The sequence below is a fragment of the Somniosus microcephalus genome, chromosome 4, assembly GCF_052327205.1.
Source record: "Somniosus microcephalus isolate GS21.2 chromosome 4, FLI_Smic_1.0, whole genome shotgun sequence".
Taxonomy (NCBI): domain Eukaryota; kingdom Metazoa; phylum Chordata; class Chondrichthyes; order Squaliformes; family Somniosidae; genus Somniosus; species Somniosus microcephalus.
In genome coordinates, this window is record NC_140990.1 from 47,105,805 (window position 1) to 47,130,621 (window position 24,817).

The 24,817-nt window shown below is 45.7% G+C and overlaps 1 protein-coding gene across 1 annotated transcript in view; it reads right to left on the bottom strand.

Annotated features, from left to right (window-relative positions):
* Positions 1–12,697, bottom strand: part of LOC147118807 (putative ATP-dependent RNA helicase DDX10) — a 40,482-nt gene extending 27,785 nt beyond the window's left edge. The window contains exons 1-2 of the mRNA XM_085984619.1: positions 12,528–12,697; positions 5,489–5,647 (exon numbers count right to left, since the gene is read on the bottom strand). Of these exons, the coding sequence (XP_085840745.1) occupies positions 5,489–5,647; positions 12,528–12,632 (264 nt within the window). The 5' untranslated portion in view covers positions 12,633–12,697. The remainder of the gene's footprint in view (positions 1–5,488; positions 5,648–12,527) is intronic.
* Between the last annotated feature and the right edge of the window lie 12,120 nt (positions 12,698–24,817).

Genomic DNA, 24,817 nt, shown 5'->3' on the forward strand with positions numbered 1-24,817 from the left:
CTAGCGTCATGCAAGTCCTGTGCACTTTTCACTTGACTTACGTATCCCCTGCCTAGCTTAGCAAGTGTACTGTTTTCTCTACCTTCTCGCTCCTTTCTTCCAAATTTCGGTGTCCTCTGGATGCGATGCCAGAATAGGAAGACGTAGGTTCATAAATCTCATCGCCAATTTGTTGTGTTTGTACCGCTATACACAACTACATAAAATAATAAAGCAGCAGAGACTGAGAGTAACTTCAAGTGATCTTTACTGGTTAACTGGAACTTCGGCACTGACTATACAAATCGATACGCGTCTGTTATATACGCTCGCAACTAAGGATGTACATCCGCAAAACAAAGTAGTCCCTTCAATGTTGTATACATTACAAACTGCATCAACAGATCCACCATTGTCTGAAATGACTGTGCACCGTATATGCCCAATGCATCCACTCACCCCCATTGTTCTTGTATGTAACAAAACACTAAGGTAGAATCTGATTCTCTCATCTTAATGCAATCCAATACATAGGTTGCATGGGTTACACAGTTAGGACAGCTGCATTTCATAAGTTTTGTTTAGAATAAGCTTTAAAATAAAATCTTTATAATTTTTTCATGGTGGCAACTAAATAGATCATTACTATAAATGGTGCAAGTTTAGATTTCTTTTAAATAATCACTCACGGATCCCTATTTCAAAATAGAAGGCCAAAATATGAATCAGGAAGTAATTCATCACATTTTGCCTACAAACATATTTTTGAAGCATTTGAAAGCCTTGCACGAATGTAATTTAACAAGTACCTAATGCGGTATTTCGTCCCTTATTAGATTTGGCTGAAAACTATGAGTCGATGCCTTTATGTGGGTTTTAAGCCTGTGGAGGCCAGGGTCTATAAAGGGATGCTAAGGCAGCCTTGGTTTCACAGCTCCTTTGAAAATAACTCAATAGTACAAAATTGCAATTCCTTGAAAACTTTCAAATTTCAATCTTCACTTTTACAATTGAGTGGGGAATTAATGATGTTCTTCTAAGTTAGAATCAAAGACTTACATTAACATTTTGATATAATATTACAGTTGAAGTGTTGGCTCTGTGGTACCTTTGAACAAAAATGGTCAACATTCACTGTCAAGCAGAAATGGATTGAGAAATCCTATTGCAAAAGCAAAATACTGTGGATGCTGAAAATCAAATAAAAACAGAAAATACTGGAAATACTCAGCAGGTCAGGCAGCATCTGTGGAGAGAAAAACCAAAGTTAACCTTTCAGGTCGTTGACCTTTCATCAGAGAAATCCCATCATTGAAATAGGAGTTTTGTCAACCCTTTTGAATTACTGGTCTGTCCTGTATGCTCTTCATTTTGTAAAAGTTGAGCTTGCAACACGAGAACCTGCTCAATGATTGTCCTTAATGATTGAGAACTTGAAAGGTATTGAAGTGACGGATTAGCCATAAATAGTAATATGTCCCATTTACAGCAACACTTTTGGTTCGTCCCAGCTTGCAGTCTGTTGTTGTCTGATTGCATCCTCAAGGTCATTGCCAATGAGTCCATAGCACAGGCAAAAAGAGAGGAGCCGGTCCATCTAGTTCCTCTTTGGAGTGAGAATACAAGCAGTTGTATTCATTGGCAGATGAACCATCAAGCAAAATCCAGTCTCCAGCTCTCCCCTATATTCTTTAGTATTCCTCTTTTCAAGCAACTGATTTTCTTTTTAAAGAATTTATGGACTCTGATTCAACAACAGTTTGATCTAACCACCCTCTATGTAAGGAAATTTTACGAGCCTCAACTTAAATTCTATTTAAAACAACAGAAAATGCTGGAAATACTCAGCAGGCCAGGCAGCATCCATGGAGAGAGAAACAGAGTTAACGTTTCAGGTCTGGGACCCTTCATCAGAACTGAAAAAAGCTGGAAATGTAACAGGTATTAAGCAGGACCTCATCTTTCGATTAGGCACTTTACAGCCTTCTGGACTCAATATCGAGTTCAACAATTTCAGATAATAATCCCTGCCCCCATTTTTCATGCTGTATGATTTTGCCATTCCCATTTGCAACATTTTCACAGTATGTTCTTTCAATTCCTTCCTCCCCTCCTAAACCCCCCACCCCCTCGTCTCTGCACCTGCTTAATATGTTACATTTCCAGCTTTTTCCAGTTCTGATGAAGGGTCCCAGACCTGAAACGTTAACTCTGTTTCTCTCTCCACGGATGCTGCCTGGCCTGCTGAGTATTTCCAGCATTTTCTGTTGTTATTTCAGATTTCCAGCATCCGCAGTATTTTGCTATTAAATTCTATTTGTTTGACCATCTTAAATTTATGCCACCTTGTTGCTGTCCCGACAACAAAAATAATCCATCACCATTTACCTCATCACAACCCAGGTCGTCATCTTCGCTTTTTCAGCTCTAGTAAAAAAGCCTCAACTTCTAAAGCCTCTCTTTGTAACTGAAACCCCTCACTCTGTAACAACCTAATAAAAGAAAGTTTATGTAGTACAGCTGTGTAGAATTCAGCTGGGCGGCCCGGGGGTTTCCCAGAAACCATCACTCTGATTGTCTGCGGGTCATCAGTTTGAATTCAGATGTCCAGTAACTGGATTTCCCCTGAACTGTGGAAGGAAGGAGAGGCCAACTAGGCAACCATCTGTTTCCTCACAGCGTGACTTGGGACTCTGAGGTGTACAGTGAGGCATAGAAACTCACAAAGGTGCCTGAAGAAAATCAAATGCAACACAATTGCAAAATAGTTCACGCATATTCTGGATTTCTTGATGTCGCTTTTCAGATTTCCAATTCAATGGAGGAATTGTTTTTCAGGCTTAAGTAACACAATCTGTTAAGATCGTAGTTTCAGCATGGGCTAAACTTACTACGGCTGGTGGTAACTGAAGATGCATTTTTTGGTGGGAGGAGGTGTGAAGCAAGGATATCGTAACTACTGATTTGTAACACAACAGGGAGTCAGGGAGAAATGTTATCAACCCTCATCTTTTCAAGCAAACAAGAAATTAATCCACACAAAATCTTGAAGCTGTCTTTTTTTAATCAGTTAGACATTGTAAGTGTTATACTAAAGCTGCAAATGTCCATCATCATCCACAGTACTCATCCTTTAATTTTCCATCTGCTCAGAGATGATAAAAAAAAAAATCACTAGATTGATTTAACTTCACTAGATTAATCCCTGGGATGGGAGGGTTGTCCTATGAGGAGAGATTGAGCAGAATGGGCCATACTCTCTGGGGTTTAGAAGAATGGGAGGTGATCTCATCGAAACATATAAGGGCTCGACAGGTTAGATGCTGAGGGATTGTTTCCCCTGGTTGGAGAGTCTAGAACCAGGGGGCATAGTCTCAGGACAAGGGGTCGGCCATTTAGGACTGAGACGAGGAGAAATTTCTTCACTCAGAGGGTTGTGAATCTTTGGAATTCTCTACCCCAAAGGGCTGTGGATGCTCAGTCGTTGAGTATATTCAAGGCTGAGATAGATAGATTTTTGGTCTCTAAAGGAATCAAGGGATGTGGGGATCAGGCGGGAAAGTGGAGTTGAGGTCGAAGATCAGCCATGATCTTATTGAATGGTGGAGCAGGCTCGAAGGGCCGTATGACCTGCTTCTGCTCCGACTTCTTATGTTCCTAAAACAAACCCTAATCCTTTCTTTACAGAATGTATGAAGAACTAGGTACAGATCCAGAGTGGGGATTGGTGTGAAAGGAAAGGGAAAACTCGACTGGCAAGTTGGCGAAAGGGGGAGGAGAAGAACGAGACCGGCATGCGGGAGTGGGAAAGGCAGAAGGGAGTCGCCTCCCAAATTCGTGCCCATCTTTCCCACAATTCAATGTTTGAATCCCTCCAATCAGGTTTCCACCCTTGCCACAGTACCGAAACGGCTCTCATCAAAGTCACAAATGACATCCTTTGTGACTGTGACAAAGGTAAACTATCCCTCCTCGTCCCTCTTGACTTGTCTGCAGCCTCTGACACGGTTGACCACTCCATCCTTCTCCAACGCCTGTCCACCGTCATCCAGCTGGGTGGGACTGCATTCCATTCTTATCTATCTAATCGTAACCAGAGAATCATCTGCAACGGCTTCTCTTCCCGCTCCCGCATAGTTACCTCTGGTGTCCCCCAAGGATCTATCCTTGGCCCCCTCCTATTTCTCATCTACATGATGCCCCTTGGCGACATCATTCGAAAACACAGCGTCAGTTTCCACATGTATGCTGGAGACACTCAGCTTTACCTCACTACCTCTTCTCGCGAACCCTCCACGGTCTCTAAATTGTCAGACAGCTTGTCCGACATACAGTTCTGGATGAGCAAACATTTTCTCCAATTAAATATTGGGAAGATCGAAGCCATTGATTTCGGTCCCCGCCACAAACTCCGTTCCTTAACCACTGACTCCATCCGTCTGAGGCTGAACCACACTGTTCGCAACCTTGGTGTCATATTTGATCCTGAAATGAGCTGACCACATATCCGTGGCATAACTAAGACCGCCTACTTCCACCTCCGCCCTTGCCTCACCTCATCCGCTGCTGAAACCCTCATCCATGCCTTTGTTACCTCTAGACTTGACTATTCCAACGCACTCCTGGCTGGCCTCCCACATTCCACCCTACGTAAACTTGAGGTCATCCAAATCTCGGCTGCCCATGTCCTAACTCGCACCCATCTCCCCTGTGCTCGCTGACCTACATTGGCTCCCGGTTAAGCAGCGCCTCAGTTTCAAAATTCTCATCCTTCCTTGTTTTCAAATCGCTCCATGGCCTCGCCCCTTACTACCTCCAATCTCCTTCAGCCCCACAACCCCCACCCTCTGAGATATCTGCGCTCCTCTAATTCTGCCTTCTTGAGGATCCCTGATTATAAATCGCTCAACCTCTGGTGGCCATGCCTTCTGTTGCCTTGGCCCTAAGCGCTGGGATTCCCTGCCTAAACACCTGTCCGCTTCGCTACCTCTCCTTCCTCCTTTAAGACTCTCCTTAAAACCTACCTCTTCGACCAAGCTTTTGGTCACCTGCCCGAATTTATCCTTATGTGGCTCGGTGTCAATTTTTTTTAATTTTTTTTATAAATACTCCTGTGCAGCGCCTTGGGACATTTTACTACGTTAAAGGCGCTATATAGTTGTTGTTGTTGGTCAAGATGCCTGATCTTCATAGGACTCTGGCAGATAGCACTGTGGAGAACAGTATCAGCTACTTTTCACTTGCAAACAGGGAGCTAAACGACTCGGAAGCGAGTATAAAAAATATATTTCTTACGTAAAGTGAACATTATATTCAAGACTTTTAATATAGATATTCATCAGGGAACCAGAAGTCCTGGTCAAAAACCCAATTCTTTTTCAACCTTCTTGAGAAGTGATATATAGCCAAAACAAAAATCTTCAAAGAAGTTAGTTTTTTTTTTTTTAAGTGAACGATTTTAAATATTTCCACTTTGGCTCCATTCTTCAAATTACAGGATACCACTTACCTTATGTTTTTCTTTTATCTTTTTTCTATAAGCTTCCTTGTCATATTTGTCCTCTTCACGTAGCCTCTCTTTTGCTTTCTCCATATTTATTCCTCCTGTGTCATCATCCTGGTCATCGTCCAGTTTGCTTTTCTGCACTGGTGGCCACTGCTGAACCATCTTCAGGATAGGAAGAATAGCAAAGTGTTAATGGTACAAACAACAGACTGGTATTGGCTGATATTTGACAAATCCTCCAACTGTTTTCTTCTGAACAACTTAGCAAAACAATTTATTGGTGGACGTCATCATACTAAACATTTAAAAATCATGAACATTCTTCATGTAACTTCTACTCGAAAACTACATACTGACTATCCAGCATCTTTAATTCAGCTTTGGACCCAGGTTAGTGGTCTAAATTCAAATTCTAATCCAAGCTTCAGGTTGTCTGAATTGGTTTTTGCCCACAGTTAGAGCAACAGGATGGGCAGAAATTAAGATTTTTTTTTTTTTTTTTTTTAAATCAGTGGGGAAATTGAGCATTACTTGTATTTAAGAAATTCCCATAAAACAGAAACACAGATTTTATATCGGAGTGATTATTTGCAGATGGAAAGATAGATCATATTCTTCCACCCCCATCCCCTTTATACCTGTACCACGTTCTTCCTCTCCTTCCCCGCCTCCTCCCCCTCTCCTCCCCACGCCAGGCTGCAGCAGTTCGAAGCTCACAACCACCCTCTCAAGGGCAACTAGGGAGGGGCAATACATAAATGAATTTAGAAAATGAGAGCGTATTCGGTGTTGGTCGCATAACATTACATTTGTGTGTTATTTGCTGGACTCGAATATTCCAATGTTCTCCTGGCCAGCCTCCCATCTTCCACCTTCAACGAACTTGAGCTCATCCAAAACTCTGCTGCTCGTATCCTAACACGCAGCAAGTCCCATTCACCCAAAGGGGACGTCACCAAATGTTCCCCCCCACCCCCCCCCCATCATGTGTTCTATGAAACCTCTTCATTTTTTACTTGTAGTCCATCCATCTTCCCTTTTCCGTGAAAATTTTCCTATACCCAAAGTGATTTATCTTAATGGTCTAGCTACAAATCTATTTACTGGTCTATCAGCATTTTCTCAAGTTATAAAAGCTGCTGTTAACTGTCAATTTATTCATCAAATCTATGATCACTAGCATGGTCTTCGGTATAAGAACATAAGAAGCAGGAGTAGGCCATACGGCCTCTCGGGCCTGCTCCGCCATTCAATAGGATCATGGCTGATCCGAATCTAGACTCACGTCCACTTCCCTGCCCTCTCCCCATAACCCCTAATTCCCTTATCTGCTAGGAAACTGTCTATCTCCATTTTAAATTTATTTAATGTTGCAGCTTCCACAGCTCTCTGGGGTAGCAAATTCCATAGATTTACTACCCTCAGTGAAGAAGTTTCTCCTCATCTCAGTTTTGAAAGGGCAGCCCCTTATTCTTAGCTTATGCCCCCTAGTTCTAGTCTCGCCCATCAGTGGAAACATCCTCACCGCATCCACCCGATCAAGCCCCCTCACAATCTTATATGTTTCGATAAGATCGCCTCTCATTCTTCTGAACTCCAATGAGTAGAGTCCCAACCTACTCAACCTTTCCTCATACGTCAACCCCCTCATCTCCGGAATCAACCGAGTGAACCTTCTCTGAACCGCCTTGAGAGCAAGTATATCTTTTCTTAAATATGGAAACCAAAACTGCACGCAGTATTCCAGGTGTGGCCTCACCAATACCCTGTATAACTGCAGCAAGACTTCCCTGTTTTTATACTCCATCCCCCTCGCAATAAAAGCCAAGATTCCATTGGCCTTCCTGATCACCTGCTGCACCTGCATACTAACTTTTTGTGTTTCATGCACCAGGACCCCCAGATCCCTTTGTACTGTAGCACTTTGCAGTTTCTCTCCATTTAGATAATAACTTGCTCTTTGATTTTTTCTGCCAAAGTGCATAACCTCACAACTTCCAACATTATATTGCATCTGCCAAATCTCTGCCCACTCACTTAGCCTGTCTATGTCCTTTTGCAGGTTTTTTATGTCCTCCTCACTCACTGCTTTCCCTCCCATCTTTGTATCGTCAGCAAACTTGGATATGTTGCACTCGGTCCCATCCTCCAAATCGTTAATATAGATTGTAAAGAGTTGGGCTCCCAGCACTGACCCCTGGGGAACACCACTAGTTACTGAATGCCAGCCCGAGAACGAACCATTTATCCCAACTCTTTGTTTTCTGTTAGATAGCCAATCTTCCACCCATGCCAGTATATTACCCCCAATCCCATGATTTCTTATCTTGATCAGTAATCTTTTGTGTGGAACCTTGTCAAATGCCTTTTGGAAGTCCAAATACACTACATCCACTGGTTCCCCTTTATCCACCCTGTATGTTACATCCTCAAAGAATTCGAGCAAATTTGTCAAACATGACTTCCCCTTCATAAAACTATGCTGACTCTGTTCTATTAAATTATGTTTATCCAAATGCTCTGTTACTGTTTCCTTAATAATGGACTCCAACATTTTGCCAACCACAGATGTTAGGCTAACTGGTCTATAGTTTCCAGCTTTTTGTCTACTTCCCTTCTTAAATAAGGGTGTTACATTAGCAGTTTTCCAATCTGCCAGGACCTTTCCTGAGTCCAGGGAGTTCTGGAAAATAATCACCAATGCATCCACAATCCCTACCGCCACTTCTCTCAAGACCCTAGGATGTAGGCCATCAGGTCCGGGGGATTTATCCGCCTTAAGTCCCATTATTTTACTGAGTACCATCTCCTTAGTGATTTTAATCGTGTTTAGCTCCTCCCCCCCCCCCCCCCCCCATTGCCCCCTGTTTGTCCAGTGTTGGGATATTTTTAGTGTCCTCTACTGTAAAGACTGATACAAAATATTTGTTCAGCGTCTTTGCCATCTCCATGTTCCCCACCACTAGTTTCCCGGTCCCATCCTCTAAGGGACCAACGTTCACTTTAGCCACCCTTTTTCTTTTTATATAGCTGTAGAAACTCTTGCTATCTGTTTTTATATTTTTTGCTAGTTTACTTTCATAATCTATCTTCCCTTTCTTAATTAATCTTTTAGTTATTGTTTGCTGGCTTTTAAATGCTTCCCAATCTTCTATCCTCCCACTAGATTTGGCTACTTTATATGCCCTTGTTTTCAGTCGGATACTATCCTTTATTACTTTACTAAGCCACGGATGGCTGTCTTTTCTTTTATTCCCCTTTTTCCTCAGTGGAATATATTTATCTTGAAAGGTGTGAAATATCTCCTTGAATGTAGACCACTGCTCTTGTACCATCTTACACTTTAATCTGTTTTCCCAGTCCACTTTAGTCAATTCTACTCTCATACCTTCATAGTCTCCTTTATTTAAGCTCAGTACGCTGGTTTGAGATCCAACTCTCTCATCCTCAAACTGAATTTGGAATTCAACCATATTATGGTCACTTATTCCAAGGGGATCCTTTACTAGGACATTTTTTATTAATCTTGTCTCATTACACAGGACCAGATCGAAGATTCCACTGATGATCTTGCTACCTATGTTATGCAATCTCGGAACTCTGCTCATGAATATTTTAATGAATTATCTCTCATTACCTCAGACACCTCCAAAGCCTTCGACAGGGTTTGGCATCAAGCACTTATAAACAAGTTACCAGTATATGGTCTGCGACCAACATTAGCTATCTAGTTTCCTCTCATTTTTGTTTTAGTTATTGGTTCATCCTCTAGACTCTTTTTCCATAACAGAGGGCTTCCCAGGAGTTTGTCCTCTCTCTCATTCTGCTTCTTGGTAGCATCTGTCTTAGGCCTTCAATTTGGTTTGTTAATTAAGAGTCTTGATGCAGATAGGTTTGTTTAGGACAGATACATTAGTACAATTCCTCATTAATTTTGTGATTGTCCTACGTGTGTGGCTTGTTTTTATAGATGCAATGTTTGTAGTGAACTTATTGCAGTAGAGTGATGTCCCTGTAATGTTCCATGCAGTCAATGGTGCGAATATACTGGAACAAGTTGATATTTACCTAATACGGAATTGGCGGTAACCTTGTGACATGCATTGGTAATTGGTTGGGAGGTAGGATACAGACAGTTGGGATAACGGGAACGTTAACTGATTGGCGAGATGTGACAAGTGGTGTTCCCCAGGGATCTGTACTGGGGTCTCAGCTTTTCACCATATATATCAATGACTTAGATAAAGGAATAGAGTTGTATAGCCAAGTTTGCAGATTACACTAAGTTAGGAGGAACAGTAAGTTGTGTAGATGGGAGCAGGAAGTTACAAAGGGACACAGACAGACTTAAACTTTGGCAGATGGAGTTCAATGTGGGGAAGCGAGAGGTCATCCACTTTGGATCAGAGAAAAACAAACAGGAATATTTTCTTAATGGTGAGTGACTAGGAGCTCTAGAGGATCAAAGGTATTTGGGTGTCCATATGCATAGATCACTAAAAGCTAGTTCACAGGGTTATGTAATGGAATGGAATGAATGTGCTCAATATTCTTAGGTGAAAATCCATCACAAGAGAAGATTCAGGCAGAACAAGTTAACCTGTATCATTTTTTCCTCACTGAGGAAGAATGCCCTACCCATGAGGACTCACACAGCTAACTGAAACAAAACCTTGCATTTATATAATGCCTTTAACATAGAAAAATGCTCCAACATGCTTTACAGAAGAAGAGAGGAACAAGCACTGAGCCTTTTTTGGGGAGTTGAGAAGTGTCCGAGGACTTGGATGAAGAGGTGGTTTTTCAGAAGGCTTTAAAAGATGGGGAGAGAAGTATAAAGTTGCAGGGTTTACGTAGGGTGTCCAGAGAGTAGGGCCAAGACAGCTAAAGGCTCTGCTACTAATGATGATGTACAGAAGGCCAGAGTCAGAGGACTGGAGTGGACGTAAATCTGGAGAAGGTTGTAGAGGAAGGACGAACGTGAGCCCATGGAGCGATAAGTCGATAACAAAAATTTTGAATTTAATGAGCTGGGGTACAGAGAATCATTATAGATTAGCAAGGGGGGGCAGAGGGCAATAGGTGAACAGCGCTTAATGCAGGACAGGTTGCAGGTGGAGGAGTTTTGAAATTTGCGAAGGGTGGATGTCTAGAAGCACGCAAATAAGGTGATGGAGAAGTAATTGGAATTATAAGATTTTTCAATTTTGAAATGAAGTGTTTAAGAGCATTAAGAGCAAGTGTTTAGTTAAAGAGCATTTGAAACATCAGCATTTATCCTTTAATGACGAAGAGTGTTCACCTGCATTGCCCCATTCCTAAATGGTGTAGTAGGAGATACTGATTACAAGCATTAGTAATCTTAGTAATCTTTTGTGTTTGAGTCTTTAAAATTGCGCTGTAGAAACAGCCAAGAAATAAAACATTTTGTGAATAACTTCCATGTTCCACTCAGTGACACCTAGAAAGGAATGATGAACTGGGAACAGCATTCCCTATTCACACCACTGAAGCAGCACTTGATGATACATCACCAAAGACAGAATTACACAAAATATTTAAGCTTATTTCAGTAAAATATAGCTTGAGAACAGAATACCTGTGGAGGGTATTATTTTTAAACACATAAAACACAACTTGCTTAAAAAAGGACGTCAATGAATATTTGTAAATTAGCTGTTGCAGTGATAGTCAGTTTATTACTATATTGTGGCGGAGCCACTGAATGACTCTGGGCAACTGTATATAATTCCCTTTAACAATGTTCTAACACCAGCCTAAGCCTGTACCATTGTGTTAGACATTACTGTGTTTTGTATATAGTGTTTGTATGTACGGGGCGTGGCCCCTTTAAGAGCGCGGGCAAACGCGGTGACGTCACGTCGCAAACCACGTGACTGTCCGGGCAGTCCTTGTGGAATCTCCATCTTGTTAAGACCTGTTTTCGTGGTTCTCCTGTATCGATCTCAACAAACTGTTTGAACTCGTTTAGTCTTACATTAAAGACCTGTTTGATTGATCTCCTGAGTCGACCTCAGTTATTGGTTAGGAATTCGTCAATTCCTACAATATAATTGGATTGGTGGCACCACAGGAAACAGGAAGTGATGTATGTTACACTGCAGAAAATGTCTCATTTAATCGATACAGACAAATTTACAGCAATAGTGGAAAACTGGCCAGAGTTTATGGCCTTTAGACCTTGAGGGTGACATTGGGAAGCTTGGATGACAGCAATGCGATAAAATGGAAGAGGACAAATGCCATTTGTGAAGCTCAGTCACAGTATGAATAAATTAGTGGTTACTGTACAAACTAACTATACCTCAAAATTATAATACAATAATTATACTTATGTGCCTGTTTCACATGCCATAAATATTTAAATCATATGATTTGTTGCAACATTACTGTCTATTTAATTCAAGTTAATTATTTGTGACAAACATTTTAGGACAACTAGTTTCATTTCAATAAGTTTGGCACAAATACTCCATACCTAAATATAGATTTAATTAACAAGCATTCAAAAACTATTTTATAGCTAAGCTTTGATACTATTCCATGATTTTTAGATAAACTTATGAAAACAATGAATATTAACTTGAGATTAAACAGAGTAGCCAGGCTGCAGTTAATAATTTTAGAAATTTGAACGGTTGTTCTCTAAAGGATATAACCTGAAACCCATGGCCATCTGGGGGGAGGTGAAGAGGAGACGTATGCTAGAATTTCCTATAACTTTTGCGAAATGATCATCTTCATCTAGCTAGAATTTGAGATGATAAACTTTCCTACAAGGTCCATACTGCCAAGTGATCAGTGTGTGTAACACGACTCAAAGCAAATCTTTGTGACTGCTTCCTGTCTCATATCTCACTAATCATGCACTTCAATTTTTTTTTTTTTTTTTTACTTAAACCTATTGGTTAAGTTCTGAAAATATATTTGACATAAAATGTCAGACTATTAAAGTTTAATTGTCATAGGGAAATGAGTCACAAAAATAATCTACTTGTCTATGTGTTGACCTGAAACTCACCTCTCCCTCTTCATCAAAAGTGACTTTTGTATTCACTTTAAAATTTTTCTTCAAGACCGTCTTTGCTTCTTTGATTTTTGTTTTTTTTGTTGCTGTTTTCTTCATTTTTTCTTTTTCTTCTTTTTCAGGTTTCTGAGAAATAAACAAATGTGAACATAATAAATGTCTTGGTTCTATATAACCAAAATCTGACTGGACTACTACAACACATGGCAATCAACATATACGTACACATTTACCTTACATAACAAGAATAACATTTGCTTACAAATCAACAATATTCATAAAGAAAGTTGCATAAGTATTGTTCTGGTGCAGTGGTAAATGCTTCATGACAACTTGACGCTTTGGCCTATTTAAAAACTTCACAGAACTTAGCCAGTAGCATGCTGTGAAACGAATACTGCAAAAGGATAACAAAAATTCAGTAAACCCTGAACAGTTATGAGGAATGTTTCCCATCATAAAAGAACAGACCTCCAGTTTGCCATTTTTCACATTTGTAATTTTTTTTTTTTTTTAAACTTGCACTAGAAAAAAGACTTGGATTTATATAGTGCCTTTCATGACCACCGGACGTCCCAAAGCGCTTTACAGCCAATGAAGTAATTTTGAAGTGGAGTTACTGTTGTAATGTAGGAAACGTGGTAGCCAATTAGCGCTCAGCAAGCAATGTGATAATGACCAGATCATGTTTTTGTTATGTTGATTGAGGGATAAATATTGACCAGGACACCAGGGATAGCTCCCCTGCTGTTCTTCAGAATAGTGTTATGGGATCTTTTACATCCACCTCAGAGCGCAGACCAGGCCTCAGTTTAACGTCTCATCCGAAAGACGGCACCTCCGACAGTGCAGCACGCCCTCAGTACTACACGGGAGTGTTAGCCTGGATTTTTGTACTCAAGTCTCTGGAGTTGAACCCAGAACCTTCTGACTCAGACACTCAAGAAAGCCACAAGAGATCAAAAGTGTAGAATTACAGTAACTTTTTTTTGCTGCTGCCTTCAAATTAATGTTTGTAAATAACATGACTAAAAGCACCTCATTGTAGGTACTGAACTAACAGTTCAGAAAGTCCAACCCTGGTCTGTGATGGTATGTTCTTAGCAAGAGTGCCAATAGAGGTTTACAAGAGTCCTTAGATTACCTGGGCGAGGGGAGTGAAGCAGAGCTCCCATTTCAGATTCCAATCCAGTGATCTGAATTGCAAAGTGCAGAGATGGACTCAGATGAGATGCCCTTCTTGGAAAAACAACCTGCAGACACTATTCCAGGCTCATATATGAACAGCTATTTTGATGAGGTTCAACTGCTTCATCAATGACCTTTCCTCCAACATAAGATCAGAAACAGTGATGTTCACTGATGATTGCAGACTTATGTATATTACCCTCCCCCACTGTGTATAGTTTCACTTCCTCTTTCCCGACTAACCTGGGAGGTTCCAGGACTTGGCTCTTGGCTCCGCCCCTGACTTCTCTTACATAAAGATCCCAGGATCTGTATGACTCATTCCTGTGAACCAGTCGACGTGTTGAGATGTTAGCTCTGATCTTAGTGATTAAAAGCCAACTTGTTTAAGTCTATAACTTCTAGTTTTGTGGTTATTGAAGGCCCATCAATTTTAATCACTAAAGAATACTAGGATGGATCGACTCCTAAAACCAGAGCGTCTGGACTTGGATCCACATTCTGCTGAAGCATCAAATCAATTTGGACACTGGCTCAAATGCTTCGAACTCTTCGCGGGGGCCTCATCCGCTAGCGAGGTAGATAAACTGAGTCTACTGACTACTCGCGTAAGTCATCGGATTTATTCGTACATCCAGGACGCCACCTCTTACACGGAGGCCATCACTATCCTGAAGGCCTAATACCAGAGGCCGGTAAACGAAGTGTACGCCAGACATCTGCTGGCTACACGCAGGCAGCGACCAGAGGAATCAATGGACGATTTCTTACAGGGCCTAAAGGACCTGGTCCGGGACTGTAACTGCAAGGCCGTGACGGCCAACGCATACGCGATTCCTTCATCACGGGCCTCAAATCGAATTATATCCGGCAGAGACTGCTGGAGGAGGTGGTCCTGGACTTAAAAAAGGCAGTGGCCACTGCGCGATCGCTGGACGTGGCCCAGAGAAACTCTGACTCTTATTCTTCCGGCCATGCGGCCCTCACCGCCTCCTGCGCACCGAGGGGGCCGCCATCTTGGAATCAGCCATCTTCCCCATCCAGGTCTCAGACCAGCTCTACGTCGCCGGAGTCCCCACACAGGAGTTCACCCAGGAGTCCTACTACAGCGGCAATGTCTCGAGGCCTGAAATGCTACTTCTGCGGCCAGGCCAAGCACCCCAGACAACAATGCCCAGCGAAGGACGCTACATGCTTCAAATGTAAGAAAAAGGGGCATTTTAGCGAAGTCTGCAGGGGGAATCCGATTTCCAACTCCGTCTCCGCCTCGTGCGTGCCGTGCGGGCCGCCATCTTGGGATCCGCCATCTTTTCCCGACTCAACGGCCGCCCAGGGCCCAACAGTGGCTTCGATCACGGTGGATCAATCCAGGCCACACCCATTGACAAAATCCATGAAGGACATACAGGTAAACGGGAATTTAACAAAATGTTTAATTGACTGTGGGAGTACCGAGAGTTTTATCCACCCTAGCCTGGTACGGCGGCACTCATTAACGGTAACCCCTACACGGAGCAGAATTGCTATGGCTGCTAAGCCCCACACTTCGGACATTTTGGGCTACTGTGTGGTAACACTGACTGTAAAAGGCACGGACTACAAGGATTTTAAACTCCTCGTGATGCCAGAACTCTGTGTTAATGTAATCTTGGGCCTGGACTTCCAGTGCCACCACGAAAGTGTCACGCTAGCATATGGCGGGTCCCAGCCGCCACACTCAGTCTGTGGCCTATCAACCTTAAAAATCAGCCCGCCCTCTTTATTCGCTAATCTCGCTCCGAACTGTAGGCCCATAGCGACCAAAAGTAGACGGTACAGTCTGGAAGACAGACACTTTATCAAGGCGGAAGTGGACAGACTCCTGCGGGAAGGCATTATTGAATGCAGTACCAGCCCGTGGCGTGCCCAAGTAGTCATATTAAAAATAGCGAAAAGAAACGGATGGTAATTGACTACAGCCAGACTGTTAATATTTATACCCAGCTGGACGCCTACCCTTTACCCCGCATATCAGAAATGGTCAACCAGATTGCGCAATACCGAGTCTTCTCGACTATCGACCTCAAATCCGCGTATCACCAGCTCCCCATTAGAACGGAGGACCGCCCATACACCGCCTTCAAGGCGAACGGGCGCCTCTACCATTTTCTCAGAGTGCCCTTCGGGGTAACAAATGGGGTCTCGATCTTCCAACGTGAGATGGACCGCATGGTTGACGAGAATAAACTACAAGCTACCTACCCCTATCTGGACAATGTCACTATCTGCGGGCACAACCAGCAAGACCATGATCTAAATCTTGCGAGATTTTTAAAAACTGCCCTAAAGCTGAATCTAACCTACAACGAAGACAAAATGTGTCTTCAACACAATCCGTCTCTGCATCCTCGGCTGTGTGGTGGAAGATGGGGTAATTGGACCAGACCCTGACTGATTACACCCCCTAAAGGAACTGCCCCTGCCACACAATCCCAAAGCTTTAAAAAGGTGCCTGGGATTTTTTTCGTATTATGCCCAATGGGTGCCCAATTACTCTGATAAGGCCCGACCCCTCATTAAATCGACATCCTTCCCACTATCAGCTGAAGCTCGGGAGGCTTTCACCAGTATTAAACAGGACATTGAAAGGGCTGCAGTGTGTGCAGTGGACGAATGCATTCCCTTTCAAGTCGAAAGCGATGCGTCAGACTTTGCCTTAGCTGCGACCCTCAATCAGGCTGGGAGACCTGTGGCCTTCTTCTCCCGAACCCTTCAGGGACCTGAAATCAGGCACTCTTCTGTCGAGAAGGAGGCACAGGCTATAGTGGAGGCAGTACGGCACTGGAGACACTACCTAGCCGGCAAACGTTTCACCCTGCTCACCGACCAGCGGTCGGTGGCTTTCATGTTTAATAACAAACAAAGGGGGAAAATCAAGAATGACAAAATACTCAGGTGGAGGATCGAACTATCCACGTTCGACTATGATATTATGTACAGGCCGGGAGCCCTTAATGAACCCCCAGACGTCCTATCGCGGGGAATGTGTGCCAGCATTCATACGGACAAATTACAGGGTCTCCACAACGACCTCTGTCACCCAGGGGTCACCCGACTATACCATTTTATAAAGTCCCGCAATCTGCCCCACTCCATCGAGGAGGTCAGGGCAATGACCAGAGCCTGCCGCATCTGTGCGGAATGCAAGCCTCGTTTCCACAGGCCTGACCGTGCACACCTTATCAAAGCCACACGGCCATTCGAGCGCCTAAGTCTGGACTTCAAGGGACCCCTTCCCTCTGCCGACCATAACGTATACTTCCTCAATATCATCGATGAATATTCCCGCTTCCCCTTCGCCATTCCCTGCCCAGACATGACCAGTGCCACGGTCATCAAGTGTCTCTGTAATCTATTCTGCATGTTTGGCATGCCGAACTACATACACAGCGATAGGGGGACATCATTCATGAGTGACGAGCTGCGCCAGTTCTTGCTCTCGAAGGGGATAGCCACTAGCAGAACCACTAGCTACAACCCCCGGGGTAATGGGCAAGTGGAAAGGGAGAATGCTACTGTTTGGAAGGCTGTCACGTTAGCCTTAAAGTCAAAAGGCCTTCCGACCTCCCGCTGGCAGGAAGTCCTCCCAGACGTGCTCCACTCCATAAGGTCTCTGTTATGTACTGCCAGTAACGCTACCCCTCACGAAAAGATGTTCGTTTTCCCCCGGAAATCTACCTCGGGCATATCTCTACCCGCGTGGCTGACGTCTCCGGGGACAGTACTATTGCGGAAGCACGTGAGAGGCCATAAAACAGACCCCCTTGTGGAAAAGGTACAGCTCCTCCATGCAAACCCTCAGTACGCCTATATCGAATACTCTGACGGGCAAGAGGACACTGTTTCTATAAAAGACCTCGCTCCCTCGGGGAGCGGAGAGAACGATGGGAGACTACCCGATGAAGACCTACACTACAAAGAGACAGGACGCCCAGAGGTATCAATACCCAACTTTAACCGGGAGGACACTGCAGATAACCTGGAAGACACTGCGGAGGCCCGCACAGCGGAGGAACCAGAATCCACTCCCCTAGAGGCACCCCAACCGGCTTTGCGCTGATCACTGAGAACTGTAAAACCTCCTGACAGACTCACTTATACCAACTTTTAAGAAACATCACCCCGATGGACTAAATCTATAGAAGGGGTGAATGTAATGAAATCTGTTTGTCTTGATCCTGTATTCGTTTTGCACTCATGTATATTACCCTCCCCCACTGTGTATAGTTTCACTTCCTCTTTCCCGACTAACCTGGGAGGTTCCAGGTCTTGGCTCTTGGCTCCGCCCCTGACTTCTCTTACATAAAGATCCCAGGATCTGTATGACTCATTCCTGTGAACCAGTCGGCGTGTTGAGATGTTAGCTCTGATCTTAGTGATTAAAAGCCAACTTGTTTCAGTCCATACCCGCATGCAACAAGACCTGGACGATGTTCAGGCTTGGGTTGATAAGTGGCAAGTAACATTCACGCCACAGAAGTGCCAGGCAATGGCTATCTCCAACAAGCAAGATTCTAACCACCGCCCCTTGACATTCAACGGCATTACCATCGCCGAATCATCCACCATCATCATCCTGGAGGTCACCATTGACCAGAAACTTAACTGGACCAGCCACATAAATACTGTGGCAACAAGAGCACGTCAGAGGCTCGGTATTCTGCAGCAAGTGTCTCACCTCCTGACTCCCCAAAGCCTTTCCACCATCTACAAGGCACAAGTAATGAGTGTGATGGAATACGCCCCACTTGTCTGGGTGAGTGTAGCTGCAACAACACTCAAGAAGCTCGACACTATCCAGGACAAAGCAGCCCGCTTGATTGGCACCCGATCCACCACCTTAAACATTCACTCCCTCCACCACCGGCGTACCGTGGCTGCAGTGTGTACCATCTACAAGATGCACTGCGGCAACTTGCCAAGGCTTCTTCAGCAGCACCTCCTGAACCTGCAACCTCTTCTACCTAGAAGGACAAGGGCAGCAGGCGCATGGGAATGCCACCGCCTCCAAGTCACACACCATTCTGACTTGGAAATATATCGCCGATCCTTCATCGTCGCTGGGTCAAAGTCCTGGAACTCCCCCTCCAACAGCACTGTGGGAGTACCTTCACCACACGGACTGCACGGTTCAAGGCTCACCACCACCTTCTCAAGGGAAATTAGGGATGGGCAATAAATTTGGCCTTGCTAGTGACGCCCACATCCCATAAATGAATAAAAAAAGATAGCTCCTAATGTCCATGAAGCAGTCTTCCCACAAGAGTTAGCAACTTTAGGAGAAAAAGTGCAAAAAGAAAAAAAATGATTGCAACCAAAAATAAACCACAACAATAATCAATGAATTTGGTTCCATTAGTCAGGCATCTCAAACTGGTGAAGCAATGCTAACAACCGTGTGGAAACAGCAGTCTCGAGTTACATAGGAGCCTTTTCCAAAAGTCATCAAATTAATTTTAAATATTTTCATAAGACTTGAAATACAGGGAACCCAGCACTAATACAAAAATATCAAATTCTCAGGTAAACATCATAAACCAGTAGAGCACAAAGAACAATTTTAAATGTAATCAAAGTTATATTATTTTTTTTAAAAAGGTAATCCACTAAAATGAAAGAATTTCCATTTATATGGCACCTTTCACAACCTCAGGACACCCAAAGCACTTCACAGCCATTGAATTACTTTGTGAAGTGTGGTCACTTTTGTAATAAGGCATTGTGGTAGCCAATTTGCATAGTAAAGTCTCACAAACTACAATGAGACAAATGACCAGCTAATCAGTTTACTGGTGCTGGTTGAGGCGTAAATATTGGACTGGACACAAACAACTTCACTGCTCGAATCGTGCCATGGGATCTTTTATGTCCACCTGAGAGGGTAGACAAGGCCTCAGTTTAACATCTCATCCGAAAGATGGTACCTCCTGCATTGCAGCACTCCCTTAGTACTACTGAAGTGTCAGCCGAGATTATGTCTCATCTACTGGACATTTTTGCTAGCCTAATCTCCTGGAATTTTTTGAGGATGTAACTGGTAAAATAGATAAGGGAGAACCAGTGGATGTGGTGTATTTGGACTTTCAGAAGGCTTTCGATAAGGTCCCGCATAAGAGATTAGCGTGTAAAGTTAAGGCACATGGGATTGGGGGCAAGGTATTGACTAGGATAGAGAACTGGTTGGCAGACAGAAAGCAAAGAGTTGGAATAAACGGCTCTTTTTCCGAGTGGCAGGCAGTGACTAGTGGGGTACCGCAGGGATCGGTCCTTGGACCCCAGCTATTCACAATATATATTAATGATCTAGACAAGGGAACTAGATGTAATATCTCCAAGTTTGCAGACGACACAAAGCTGGGTGGGCGTGTGCGCTGCGAGGAGGATGCCGAGAAACTCCAGTATGATTTGGACAGGTTGGGTGATTGGGCAGAAGCATGGCAGATGCAATATAACGTGGATAAATGTGAGGTTATCCACTTTGGTGGTAAAAACAGGAAGGCAGATTATTATCTGAATGGCAACAGATTGGGAGAAGGGGAAGTGCAACAAGACCTGGGTGTCCTTGTGCACCAGTCGCTGAAGGTAAGCATGCAGGTGCAGCAGGCGGTTAAGAAGGCAAATGGTATGTTGGCCTTCGTAGCGAGGGGGTTTGAGTACAGGAACAAGGATGTCTTGCTGCAGTTGTACAGGGCCTTGGTGAGACCACACCTTGAGTATTGTGTGCAGTTTTGGTCGCCTTATCTGAGGAAGAATGTTCTTGCCATGGAAAGAGTGCAGCGAAGATTCACCAGACTGATACCTGGGATGGCAGGAATGACGTATGCGGAGAGATTGGGTCGATTGGGCTTATACTCACTCGCTGGAGTTTAGAAGAATGAGAGGAGATCTCGTTGAAACTTATAAAATTCTGACAGGACTGGACAGACTAGATGCAGGAAGGATGTTCCCGATGGTCAGGGAGTCCAGAACCAGGAGTCACAATCTAAGGATAAGGGGTAAGCTATTTAGGACAGAAATGAGGAGGAATTTCTTCATCCAGAGTGTGGTGAACCTGTGGAATTCTCTACCACAGAAGGCAGTAGGGGCCAATTCATTAAATATATTCAAGAAGGAGCTGGATATATTTCTTAAGGCTAAAGGGATCAAGGGGTATGGGGAGAAAGCAGGGACAGGGTACTGAATTTGGATGATCAGCCATGATCGCATTGAATGGCGGAGCAGGCTTGAGGGGCCGAATGGCCTACTCCTGCTCCTATCTTCTATGTTTCTATGTGCTCAAGTCTCTGGAGTAGGGCTTGAACCCACAACCTTCTGACTCAGAGGCAAGAGTGCTACCACTGAGCCAAGGCTGACACCTAAAGGCTGGCTTTAAAAAATACTCAGCTGCATGATCCCCCGTAGCTCAGTGGATAAATGGACTCAGGTGAAGCTTTATAAGCTAGGTAGGCCCCAGATTCCATACCTTGTTTGTGCGGAGTTTCAACGAAGGTGGCAGCCACCCTCTCAGTACAACACTATAACTGGCTTGAGCATTTCCAAGTTAAGTAAGAAAAGTAGTGAGATATTGGCCAAGACAACCAGCACCTAATAGTTATCCAGGAAAGCCTGTTGGAAGCACTCATGTGTAAATAGGATCAGGCCTGGATATGATGGGGTCAGAGTTGATTAAGCCCTTAGTATTGCTGTTGAGGCTCATACATTAAGATTAACCACCTGAACAAGCCACTAACATTGACTGAACCTAGCATATAGAGCTGATACATTCAGGATAGTTGGACAGATCAAAAAAATTCCATCTGTAATCCATAGAAACATAGAAGATAGGAGCAGGAGTAGGCCATTCGGCCCCTTGAGCCTGCTCCGCCATTCAATGAGATCATGGCTGATCATCCAAACTCAGTACCCTGTCCCTGCCTTCGCCCCATATCCCTTGATCCCGTTAGCCATAATTATTAGGCCTATTGTTCAATAGACTGAAATGCTTTACAAGCATGCATGTGTATTGGGTTTACCTGTGCATAGTAGTCAGTAATGCCAACTCTCTCGCACGCAATTTTTTAATGCTATACACCTCAGATAAATCATGATTTTTTTCAGCTGTATTCATCTCCGTCACCGCCTCCTGTGACTAGCTACTGGGGACACATGGGTTGGGTCATTGGTTCTCAACTGGGGCGGGGGGAGGTCCGGGGTCACTGCGATCAAAGGCTGCTGGGGACCATGAGCATGTAAGCAGGCACAGTACCAACTGCAGAGTTAGATCGCAGACCCCATTTAATGTTGCTGTCTACCTCCAAAGCCAGCACTTTATCGGTTCCGATCGCTTTTTTTGTGCCTAATTGCTGTCCGACAAAGCAAGGAGCCGTGCCAGACTTGCTGCACCGTGTGATGTTTTCTCAGAGTCCAATCACTGGGCTCTAGAGTGTTTGAGAGTTTCAGACTGTGTGAAGCACTTTTCAGCACCAGGGGTTTCAGTCTATCCCTTTCATCTCGGTCTTCAGATTCCCATGACATGATCTAAACTTCAGACTGCAAAGGGATTGGTTAGGAATGAGGCATCCTGGGGAAAGTTGGTAATAGTATAGAACAAAACTTTAATCCTTTTTCAGACTGGGTTTGCACAAATGCCCGCTTAAATGGAGAGCTTAATCCTGACGAGCACTGGACAAAGATACATGCATCCACAGAGAGCGACTGGGGGGGGGGGAAAGAGAGAGAGCGACTGGGGGGAAAGAGAGAGCGCGACTGGGGGGAAGAGAGAGCGCGACTGGGGGGAAGAGAGAGAGCGACTGGGGGGAAGAGAGAGAGCGACTGGGGGGAAGAGAGAGAGCGACTGGGGGGAAGAGAGAGAGCGACTGGGGGGAAGAGAGAGAGCGACTGGGGGGAAGAGAGAGAGCGACTGGGGGGAAGAGAGAGAGCGACTGGGGGGAAGAGAGAGAGCGACTGGGGGGAAGAGAGAGAGCGACTGGGGGGAAGAGAGAGAGCGACTGGGGGGAAGAGAGAGAGCGACTGGGGGGAAGAGAGAGAGAGCGACTGGGGGGAAGAGAGAGAGAGCGACTGGGGGGAAGAGAGAGAGCGACTGGGGGGGAAGAGAGAGAGCGACTGGGGGGGAAGAGAGAGAGCGACTGGGGGGAAGAGAGAGAGCGACTGGGGGGGAAGAGAGAGAGCGACTGGGGGGGAAGAGAGAGAGCGACTGGGGGGAAGAGAGAGAGCGACTGGGGGGAAGAGAGAGAGCGACTGGGGGGAAGAGAGAGAGCGACTGGGGGGAAGAGAGAGAGCGACTGGGGGGAAGAGAGAGAGCGACTGGGGGGAAGAGAGAGAGCGACTGGGGGGAAGAGAGAGAGCGACTGGGGGGAAGAGAGAGAGCGACTGGGGGGAAGAGAGAGAGCGACTGGGGGGAAGAGAGAGAGCGACTGGGGGGAAGAGAGAGAGCGACTGGGGGGAAGAGAGAGAGCGACTGGGGGGAAGAGAGAGAGCGACTGGGGGGAAGAGAGAGAGCGACTGGGGGGAAGAGAGAGAGCGACTGGGGGGAAGAGAGAGAGCGACTGGGGGGAAGAGAGAGAGCGACTGGGGGGAAGAGAGAGAGCGACTGGGGGGAAGAGAGAGAGCGACTGGGGGGAAGAGAGAGAGCGACTGGGGGGAAGAGAGAGAGCGACTGGGGGGAAGAGAGAGAGCGACTGGGGGAAGAGAGAGAGCGACTGGGGGGAAGAGAGAGAGCGACTGGGGGAAGAGAGAGAGCGACTGGGGGGAAGAGAGAGAGCGACTGGGGGGAAGAGAGAGAGCGACTGGGGGGAAGAGAGAGAGCGACTGGGGGGAAGAGAGAGAGCGACTGGGGGGAAGAGAGAGAGCGACTGGGGGGAAGAGAGAGAGCGACTGGGGGGAAGAGAGAGAGCGACTGGGGGGAAGAGAGAGAGCGACTGGGGGGAAGAGAGAGAGCGACTGGGGGGAAGAGAGAGAGCGACTGGGGGGAAGAGAGAGAGCGACTGGGGGGAAGAGAGAGAGCGACTGGGGGAAGAGAGAGAGCGACTGGGGGGAAGAGAGAGAGCGACTGGGGGGAAGAGAGAGCGACTGGGGGGAAGAGAGAGAGCGACTGGGGGGAAGAGAGAGAGCGACTGGGGGAAGAGAGAGAGCGACTGGGGGGAAGAGAGAGAGCGACTGGGGGGAAGAGAGAGAGCGACTGGGGGGAAGAGAGAGAGCGACTGGGGGGAAGAGAGAGAGCGACTGGGGGAAGAGAGAGAGCGACTGGGGGGAAGAGAGAGAGCGACTGGGGGGAAGAGAGAGAGCGACTGGGGGGAAGAGAGAGAGCGACTGGGGGAAGAGAGAGAGCGACTGGGGGAGAGAGAGAGCGACTGGGGGAAGAGAGAGCGACTGGGGGAAGAGAGAGAGCGACTGGGGGAAGAGAGAGAGCGACTGGGGGGAAGAGAGAGAGCGACTGGGGGAAGAGAGAGAGCGACTGGGGGGAAGAGAGAGAGCGACTGGGGGGAAGAGAGAGAGCGACTGGGGGAAGAGAGAGAGCGACTGGGGGGAAGAGAGAGAGCGACTGGGGGGAAGAGAGAGAGCGACTGGGGGGAAGAGAGAGAGCGACTGGGGGGGAAGAGAGAGAGCGACTGGGGGGAAGAGAGAGAGCGACTGGGGGGAAGAGAGAGAGCGACTGGGGGGAAGAGAGAGAGCGACTGGGGGGAAGAGAGAGAGCGACTGGGGGGAAGAGAGAGAGCGACTGGGGGAAGAGAGAGAGCGACTGGGGGGAAGAGAGAGAGCGACTGGGGGGAAGAGAGAGAGCGACTGGGGGGAAGAGAGAGAGCGACTGGGGGGAAGAGAGAGAGCGACTGGGGGAAGAGAGAGAGCGACTGGGGGGAAGAGAGAGAGCGACTGGGGGGAAGAGAGAGAGCGACTGGGGGGAAGAGAGAGAGCGACTGGGGGGAAGAGAGAGAGCGACTGGGGGGAAGAGAGAGAGCGACTGGGGGGAAGAGACGAGAGCGACTGGGGGGAAGAGAGAGACTGAGAGAGCGACTGGGGGGAAGAGAGAGAGCGACTGGGGGGAAGAGAGAGAGCGACTG